Source organism: Perca flavescens, chromosome 16 (assembly GCF_004354835.1).
Source record: "Perca flavescens isolate YP-PL-M2 chromosome 16, PFLA_1.0, whole genome shotgun sequence".
Taxonomy (NCBI): domain Eukaryota; kingdom Metazoa; phylum Chordata; class Actinopteri; order Perciformes; family Percidae; genus Perca; species Perca flavescens.
Genome location: NC_041346.1, coordinates 32,549,905 through 32,559,904, shown reverse-complemented (window position 1 = coordinate 32,559,904; position 10,000 = coordinate 32,549,905). Strand labels below are relative to the sequence as shown.

At 40.1% G+C, this 10,000-nt stretch overlaps 3 protein-coding genes and 1 long non-coding RNA gene across 4 annotated transcripts in view; 2 read left to right on the top strand and 2 right to left on the bottom strand.

Annotated features, from left to right (window-relative positions):
• hsdl2 (hydroxysteroid dehydrogenase like 2) overlaps positions 1–3,508 on the top strand; it is a 16,287-nt gene extending 12,779 nt beyond the window's left edge. Inside the window, 4 exon segments of the mRNA XM_028601357.1 lie at positions 88–159; positions 1,532–1,678; positions 2,892–3,020; positions 3,203–3,508. Of these exon segments, the coding sequence (XP_028457158.1) occupies positions 88–159; positions 1,532–1,678; positions 2,892–3,020; positions 3,203–3,318 (464 nt within the window). The 3' untranslated portion in view covers positions 3,319–3,508.
• The window catches only part of LOC114570782 (uncharacterized), a 645,073-nt gene that overhangs the window by 535,587 nt on the left and 99,486 nt on the right, over positions 1–10,000 (bottom strand). The window lies entirely within an intron of this gene.
• LOC114570806 (uncharacterized) lies at positions 4,020–6,716 on the top strand. The gene is made up of 3 exons (XR_003694581.1): positions 4,020–4,366; positions 4,443–4,505; positions 6,240–6,716. It is a non-coding gene; the product is annotated as an uncharacterized LOC114570806 (long non-coding RNA).
• LOC114570571 (deoxyribonuclease-2-alpha-like) overlaps positions 7,797–10,000 on the bottom strand; it is a 5,639-nt gene continuing 3,435 nt past the window's right edge. Inside the window, exons 6-8 of the mRNA XM_028600894.1 lie at positions 9,569–9,664; positions 9,290–9,337; positions 7,797–8,254 (exon numbers count right to left, since the gene is read on the bottom strand). Coding sequence (XP_028456695.1) covers positions 7,797–8,254; positions 9,290–9,337; positions 9,569–9,664 — 602 coding nt within the window. The remainder of the gene's footprint in view (positions 8,255–9,289; positions 9,338–9,568; positions 9,665–10,000) is intronic.

The window sequence follows — 10,000 nt, the reverse complement described above, 5'->3', positions numbered from 1 at the left end:
ACTGATCCTGAGACCTTGGTGATACCCTCCCTAGCTTTATAACGCTGTGTGATGTCATACTCATGGTGCTCTCTGATTGGTCGACAGGTCACCCTCTGCTGCCGGACTTCTTCCTGGACGAAGCTCCAGAGACTCTGGTGGAGAAGATGGAGCAGCACGGTAAATACTACACACTATACTACACACTATACTACACACTATACTACACAGAGACTCTGGTGGAGAAGATGGAGCAGCACGGTAAATACTACACACTATACTACACATACTACACACTATACTACAGAGACTCTGGTGGAGAAGATGGAGCAGCACGGTAAATACTACACACTATACTACACATACTACACACTATACTACACAGAGACTCTGGTGGAGAAGATGGAGCAGCACGGTAAATACTACACACTATACTACACATACTACACACTATACTACACAGAGACTCTGGTGGAGAAGATGGAGCAGCACGGTAAATACTACACACTATACTACACATACTACACACTATACTACACAGAGACTCTGGTGGAGAAGATGGAGCAGCACGGTAAATACTACACACTATACTACACATACTACACACTACACTACACAGAGACTCTGGTGGAGAAGATGGAGCAGCACGGTAAATACTACATATACTACTACACATACTACACACTATACTATACACTATACTACACAGAGACTCTGGTGGAGAAGATGGAGCAGCACAGTAAATACTACACATACTACTACACATACTACACACTATACTATACACTATACTACACAGAGACTCTGGTGGAGAAGATGGAGCAGCACAGTAAATACTACACATACTACTACACATACTACACACTATACTACACTATATACTATACACTATACTATACACTATACTACACACTATACTACACATACTACACAGAGACTCTGGTGGAGAAGATGGAGCAGCACGGTAAATACTACACACTATACTATACACATAATACTACACATACTAATACACATACTACACACTATACTTTTACTATACTATAACTTTATGATGAATAGTTTCGACCTTCAGTCGGAGCCCCTACAGCCGGTTTTTATATATACATATACATATACACACACACACACACACACACACACACACACACACACACACACACACACACACACACACACACACACACACACACACACACACAGACACACACACACACACACAGAGATATACACACACACACACACAGAGAGATATACACACACACACACAGAGATATATACACACACACACACACACAGAGATATACACACACACACACACACACACACACACACACACACACACACACACACACACACACACACAGAGAGATATCACACACACACACACACACAGAGAGATATACACACACACACACACACACACAGATATATACACACACACACACACACACACACACACACACACACACACACACACACACACACACACACACAGAGTTTCTGTTCCTATAGTTACTGAAATCAGCTGTTTCTGTCTCCTTGTTGCTAGGGGCGACCCCCGCCTTAAAACCGGCGTCCTCATCGGCCACGCCCCCCTCCAGTGGACCAATAGAAAGCACGTTTGATGCCATCAGAGGAGTCCTCAACGCAGACGTGGTTAAGGTCACGCAGGGAGTTTACCAGTTCGACCTATCAGGTAACAGTCTGACAGGAAGGAGCTTACGCCCATATAAGGACATTATTTTCTACCTGGACCCACCAGACTCCATGTAAATAATCAGGACTTTTATCACCGTAAAACACACTTCATTCAGAGTGGACAGAAACTAAATAAAACTACCAAAAGCCGTCTTGGTTCATCTTTCCACTGTTCCAACAATCGCCACTCTGGTTTGGTTGAAATAAACCCTTAATTCACCCATTTACATGTGGAGATATGCTGGCTCTATACACGCTAAAAGTCCTGATTATTTACATGGAGTCTGGTGGAGATATGCTGGCTCTATACACACTAAAAGTCCTGATTATTTAAATGGAGTCTGGTGGAGATATGCTGGCTCTATACACGCTAAAAGTAGTTATTATTTAAATGGAGTCTGGTGGAGATATGCTGGCTCTATACACGCTAAAAGTAGTGATTATTTAAATGGAGTCTGGTGGAGATATGCTGGCTCTATACACACTAAAAGTCCTGATTATTTAAATGGAGTCTGGTGGAGATATGCTGGCTCTATACACACTAAAAGTCCTGATTATTTAAATGGAGTCTGGTGAAGATATGCTGGTTCTATACACGCTAAAAGTCCTGATTATTAACATGGAGTCTGGTGGAGATATACTGGTTTTATACACGCTAAAAGTCCTGATTATTTAAATGGAGTCTGGTGGAAATATGCTGGCTCTATACACGCTAAAAGTAGTGATTATTTAAATGGAGTCTGGTGGAGATGTGCTGGCTCTATATACGCTAAAAGTCCTGATTATTTATATGGAGTCTGGTGGAGATATGCTGGCTCTATACACGCTAAAAGTCCTGATTATTTATATGGAGTCTGGTGGAGATATGCTGGCTCTATACACGCTAAAAGTCCTGATTATTTATATGGAGTCTGGTGGAGATATGCTGGCTCTATACACGCTAAAAGTCCTGATTATTTATATGGAGTCTGGTGGAGATATGCTGGCTCTATACACACTAAAAGTCCTGATTATTTACATGGAGTCTGGTGGAGATATGCTGGCTCTATACACGCTAAAAGTCCTGATTATTTACATGGAGTCTGGTGTAGTTTGGTGATGGTGATTTCTGGGCTGTTTCATGTTAAACTAAAAGGATCTTACTCTTTAACTAAAAGCTCTATCTCTGTAGGGATCCATCCCATAATGTTGTCACTGTGTTTGTGTTTTAGGAGAACATGGGGGCGTTTGGTTTCTGGACCTGAAGAGCGGCTCTGGCAGCGCCGGGCGGGGCCAGCCGTCCGCCAAAGCAGACGTTGTCATGACGATGGATTCCAACGACTTCAGCAAGATGTTCGCAGGTGAGACACACACACAGAGACACAGAGACAGACAGACAGACAGACAGACAGACTAATAAAATGGGTTGTAGTGTGTTTTTAACAGTGTGGTTTTTGGTATCGGTATAACCTCTGTGAGGCTCTCGGCGTGTGTCTGGCGAAGTCGTTTCCACGGTAACAGCTGTGTGTTTCCACGGTTTCAGGTCAGCTGAAGCCGACGATGGCCTTCATGTCAGGGAAGCTGAGGATCAAAGGAGACATGACGCTCGCCATCAAACTGGAGAAACTCATGAGCCGCATGGCCAAGGCCAAGCTGTGAGGGACAAGCCCCGCCCCCAGGGGGTCTCAGGGCCAATCAGGCCACGCGCACCGGCCTTTCAGGCCCCGCCCACTGACCGCTCAGGGCCTATCAGGGCCCACCCCTGTCTGTAGCTGTACATGTTGCCTTAATACAGAAATAATAATAATTATAGTGACTCTGTAATAAATCTACCTTGATAATAACCTGATATCTGTGTGTTTAATTAGATTTATTCTCCTTTATTTGGTGTGTGTGTGTGTGTGTGTGTGTGTGATTATTGAACTTATTCAAAAACGGAATATAATGTGTTGACATTTTCTAAAAATTAGGAAAAATGTTTGTTCGGTTTTTTTTTATAGAAAATGGAAGGATTTCTGTCTATTTTTCTGTGCTTTTTTATGTTTTTTTTTAAAGCTTCTCCCATGTATTTGTTACTTTTTCTGACATTTTTGTCACTTTTTTCAGCTTTTTTGACATTTCTTTCCTACGTTGATCAACGTTTTTTTTATCAGTTTTTCTTTAAATACTATACAATTGAATGAAACGCCCAAATTCAATGAAACAAGTGAACTATCTTTTTTTTTTTTTTTTTTACACTAAAGAACATTGTAGGGAACCATCCACGTTTTTTTTTTTTTTTTCAAATTTCAAATTTTTGGATAATTTGGTTGACAGAAACCCACATTTCTGATACAGAGACTTTTTGAAAATGGGTCAAATTTGACCTGAGGGTTAAATAATTTTATTTAAATTCCGTATGCATTACAAATGTTTGAAAAAGATTAATACATCACTTAGACATACATACATATAAAACTATACCGAAATATACATTAAAACAAAGGAAAAGATCACGTGAAGGCTTTTTAAAACTTTATTGAACATATACATGAACATAAACATTTTTTCAGACACATACTCAAAATATTTTTTCAAAAGAAGTGTGCTTCTTCCGTTGTTGTGTTTTGTTTTTGTTGTTGTGACTTTTTTGTCACCTTTTTTCTAAAGTTTTCCCACATTTTTGTCCTGGAAGAAACAACCCGAAAGTGGACGTTGCTGCTTCATGGTGGGAAGTGTCCCAAAACGTCCTAAAATAGAGATTATTGACATAATGTCGACGCTAATAAACTTTTATTTATCAGAATCCAGCTGTGAAGGAGAAGGAACCCGTTTCTGTCGAGTTACTGAAACCTGAAGAAACTCTGGTGAGTTGACGCACACGATGCTAATCTGTTGTTAGCCTGTAAGCTTCGTTGTTGTTAGCCTGTTAGCATTGTTGTTAGCCATTTAGCTTCGTCGTTGTTAGCCATTGTGGGGAGAGAGCTCCGTTTTTTGGGCTGTTTAAGTTCAGATACCTTTCATATAAAATCAGTCGGACTCATGAGAATGTTTTCTAATGTTTCCATCGTACTTTAGTGCAACTGTGTCACTGTTAAAACGGTCTCAAAAGACCGCTAGCGCTAATAGCGACCGCTAATTGCTGACTCATGCTGTAAGCTAGTAGCAGCACAGCTAGCTAGAGATCAACAGTGAGCCACGGATGTATTAACCCTTTGTGTTGTCTTCACCTGCAGCAACGTTTTGTTTTTCTGGGTCAAAATGTTAAAAACATTTCAACGCTTGTCACTTTTTTTTTTTAAGTTTCTGTCAATATTTTTCTACGCTTTTTTGACCTTTTTTTTTTAAGCTTTTCCCATGTTTTTATCACTTTTTTTTTTCACTTTTTCCGAGTTTTTTCAACATTCTATTATCAGTTTTTCTCCAAATGCTATGAAATTGAATAAAACACCCAAATTCAATGAAAGCAGTGAATTGATCTTTTATTTAACCATCAGCGTTATTTTGTTTTAAAATTAGTTTGAAGGAAAACCACATTTCTGATATAAAAACCTTTTATAAGTGAGTTAAATTTGACTGGAAAATACCCAGATCTTCTGCGTTGACTGGCCCATGAAGTCCCAGTTTGTTATCAAATCAAAATAGCATAATGCAACCAGCTAACGTTGACGTTACATTAAAATGCTCCTAATATTTTAACACATTTCAAAATAGTAATAATCTCTCCAGAGAGAAGTTTAGCATGGTTTCTGTGTGGACTTAAAAAGTCTAAAACCTGTGTGTGTGTGTGTGTCTCTGTGTGTGTGTGTTTGTATGTGTGTGTCTCTCTTGTGTGTGTGTGTTTCTCTGTGTCTCTGTGTGTGTGTGTGTGTGTGTGTGTGTGTGTGTGTGTGTGTGTGTGTGTGTGTCTCTGTTTGTGTGTCTCTCTGTGTGTATCTGATTGTGTGTGTGTCTCTTTCTCTGTGTGTGTTTGTTTTAAATGGAGTCTGGTGGGTTTAGCGCTAGTGACATCAGAGCTGTTTCTGTAGGGATCCATCCCATAATGTTGTCAGACTCTTAGAATAATAATCTGCTGCTACGTTTATACGTGGCCGGCTATTTTCATAAACGGACATTTCAACCTCTCAGTTTTCAGAAAAGTGTTTGTTTATATGTACCCGTGTATATATGCAGTCAAGAGCACGTCAGACCTGTAGGTGGCGGAGTAATGAGAAGCTCAAGCCCACTTTAGCCAATCAGAATCCCGCCATTAGAAACAGCAGCAACCAATCACTTCCTCTTTCTCTCTCTTGGCTGCCTAAACATCCATTTGTCTCAGTTTACGTGCAGACTAAGTTTTCCAAAATCTCCACTTTGGCCGGAGTTTTTAGAAATAATCGTTTTCTGTGATAAAAACGGGTTTTCGTGTAAATGAGAGGCCAAACTGCAGGAAAATATCTGCGTCTTCCCTTCGTGTAAACGGGGCCTGAGTCTCTCACGGCAACAACAGAACTTTTAGTGACGCTAACACACAGGCCCGACTTCACTTCTAGTTAAACCAGAAATCTGTTTCTGAAGCTGTTAACTTGTTCACTTAATCATAACTGATGTTTGTGTTTCAGTGTCGGAGCTGATGATGATGATGGTGATGATGATGGTGATGATGATGATGATGATGATGATGATGATGAAGAAGATGCCTCGGTATCGCTGCAGCGATGGCTCTCTGTTGTTTTCCCGCTGGTCAGACACCCTGATCTGCGTCTGGAAGGTGAGTTTGATTTATCCACCAGCTTCAGCTGCTTTTGCGATGTAGGGTTGCATTAGTCAACTTTGAGACAAGCTAAGTTAATGTTAGCCTGTGTCTTCAGCTGCATGCTACCAGCCACTAAGCTACACTGTTGGTGGGTCTCAAATCGCGCACTTCTGTACTTACACCAGCTGTTTTGAGTACAAAATGTGTTCACGTTGTCGAGGTGTGGTCAAATGGAGTGCGTTACAAGTACTCGGATGGTGCCCTCATGACTAGGGATGCACCAAATCCAGATTTTTGGGGTTGGGCTGAGTCCTGAATCCCCTGGTTGAGATTGTGCTGCCTCCTCCTCCCATCCTCAGTCCATGAACCCAGTAAACTCATGAATGAAGTAAACAGGGACTGTCCTTCCTTTGCTGTACCTGAAGTTGCTGCATTCTGGCTGCTGTCTGGAGATTCCTTCACGAACAACTCGTATTCTTCCAGATGTTTCAGACCAGATGTTGTAACAGAGGCCATGTTGTGTATTGTTTAATTTCCCCTTTAATGAGTGTATATTGAAACATTATATTGTGCAATTCTTATTTTTGTTACGTTGAGCAGGGGATAGTGGACCCAAACGCAGGGAGAGGCAACCAGGCAGGAGAAGGTTTGAGCACGAGAATTTATTAATCAAAACACAAAAAAAGAACAAAGGGAGTCCTGGGGGAAGCAGGTAAAAAACAATAACAAAAAGAAGTCCAAAATGTATCCAAAAAACCAGAGAAGTACAAAAAACCAGGAACTTGTGATCAAAGGAAATGCAGGGAGTACAGAAACTGATGAAAGCTGACACGGGGAGACACAAACTAACCGGGCAAGGACACAAAACGATCTGACAAGAGACAAAGGGAACACAGAGGCTAAATACACGAGGTAATGATCAAACAAGGAACAGGTGAGACACATCAGGACAGGGCAGGACAATCAGACAAGGCGGGAAAACACAGGAAGTAAGACTAGACGAGACAGGACAGAAATCACACTATCACAATAAAACAGGAAACAGAAATATAAACAACCCCAACAGAAAAGTCCAAAACCACAACAATTTTTTTATTTATCTTCTGTTTGGACTTTGTTAAAGTTTATTTCTAAAGCCCCAGATTCTCTCTCTTTCTTCACCTCCACCTTGTTAAATATGTTTATATATCAGGACACCTTCTGGTATCTTCTTACTGACTTATTACATCCCATTAACAGTCACAATTGGTCATTAGAGTTCTTGAGAAGTTATTTATATTTCTGTGCCTCTCTTGTATTAAACTATGAATTCAGAAATATGTCAATTTATAATGATTTAAAAATGATAAACCAAAGCACACACAGACCCAAACACCAGACAAACAAAACCATGTAGACAGCAAGGAGAAGAGAATTTATCCTATCACTCAACTTCCATAGGCTCAGGGTCACAGTAAGGGTTATCAGCTTCACAGTCCATGTCACAGTCAGGGTCAGAGTCAACGCCACGCTTATATAAAGTGGCCCCGGGTAAACTTAGACAAGGCTCGGTTCTAGTAATAAGACCTTTAAATAGTTCACTGGCCTGTTGATGTCTAAAGCACAGTGCCCCCCCCGGCCTTTGGTATTGGCTGAGTGCTCTGTTCACATCAGCGATACAGATCAAATGTTTATCTTTACCTACACACCACTTGGAATGATCATTACTAGCCTTCCACCTAACATCCCCTTTACCCAGATCAGCTTTTACAGATTCAATTTTGATCACTTGACGTTGATTTTTTACGCAGTAGGAACCATCGCGACCTGCCTGGCAGCCCCAGGTCTGGACTCGGACATCGGTGTCGTATTTCTCTGCAATAGCGCGGTAAAGATCTCCATCTGCAAGAACAACAACATACGACTCATGTTACAGAAACTGTTAACATCCTGACTGTTCAACGCTGACACTGATGTTAATAAAATACAGGAGGACACCCCTCCTGCCCCCCCAACCTTTACCCCTGAAGGAGTCCCTGAACCCTGAGCTGCTCCAGCAGGTGAGGGTACCACGGGGTCTTTAAAACTATTAATACAAGTCTTTTATTGTATATTCTGAAATAAGGCTTTAGATGTCTTAATGTGATCACAAAGTATAACATTTCCTGTTTTAAAAGGTTTTAAATTACTTTTTTCCTTTTGTAGAATGCTGTAACGTTATTAATAAATGCTGTGTGTTCTTGTGTGACTTTACAATGTACTCTGTGGGACGAGGAGGATAAACAACAGGAGCCCACACGGAAACACTTTTTGGTGCAAACATACAGTACAGGCCAAAAGTTTGGACACACCTTCTCATTCAATGTGTTTCCTTTTTATTTTCATGACTATTTACATTGTAGATTCTCACTGAAGGCATCAAAACTATGAATGAACACATATGGAATTATGTACTTAACAAAAAAGTGTGAAATAACTGAAAACATGTCTTATATTTTAGATTCTTCAAAGTAGCCACCCTTTGCTTTTTTATTAATAAGAGAAATAATTCCACTAATGAACCCTGACAAAGCACACCTGTGAAGGTAAAACCATTTCAGGTGACTACCTCATGAAGCTCATTGAGAGAACACCAAGGGTTTGCAGAGTTATCACAAAAAGCAAAGGGTGGCTACTTTGAAGAATCTAAAATATAAGACATGTTTTCAGTTATTTCACACTTTTTGTTAAGTACATAATTCCATATGTGTTCATTCATAGTTTTGATGCCTTCAGTGAGAATCTACAATGTAAATAGTCGTGAAAATAAAAAGGAAATGCATTGAATGAGAAGGTGGGTCCAAACTTTTGGCCTGTACTGTAGTCTGTAAGCTCTTGTTCTGTATGAAAATGTTGAGTTTAAAAAACTTTTAGTGACTGAGAGCAACGTTTAGTTACCAAATCTCTTTGGGTCCTTAAGTGCTGCCTGTTTAGCTGGAGAAGGTGCTGAAAAAAACAAACAGTAGAATAATCGGTTTGTGTGATTTTCACATATGAGGCTTCATTGGTATGAAGGTAAATGTGTTGCAAAATCTTAAAATATTGATAAAGGTAATTTTTTTACAAGTGCAAATTTTAACATACAAGTTACAATTCCTGATCTACAAGCTCTCACATTTTACACCATATTTACCTTCATACATGGTACTTATTTAATTTGTGTTCATTAGTTACCACCTTTGGCTTTGGCTTTGGTTATGGGTTTGGCTTTGGGTATGGGTTTGCGTGGGGGTTTGGGTGGGGTTTTGGTTCTTCGACGCCTTGATTTTCCGCCTCCAATATGTTCAAAAAACAAAAAAAGAATCAGTTAGTGTCATCTTCTTCACATCTGAGGCAGGGTTGATTGGTATTTTGTGTTTACAGCCCATAATGTCCCTGACATGAACAGACCAATACACCGACAGACTTTTCATTTGATTTGCAGAGTCTCTGACACTTGGATAAGAACATTTGGGAGGTTTCCTTTCTGAAGACTATTGAAGCATGAAGTCAGTGATCTTCAGCAGCTACACACATTTACATTTAGGTTTCTAATTTTAGCAGTTTTTGCTGAAAGAATTTAGCAAATTATTACAAAGATAAAAATACTTCACCACCTGCCGCTGATGT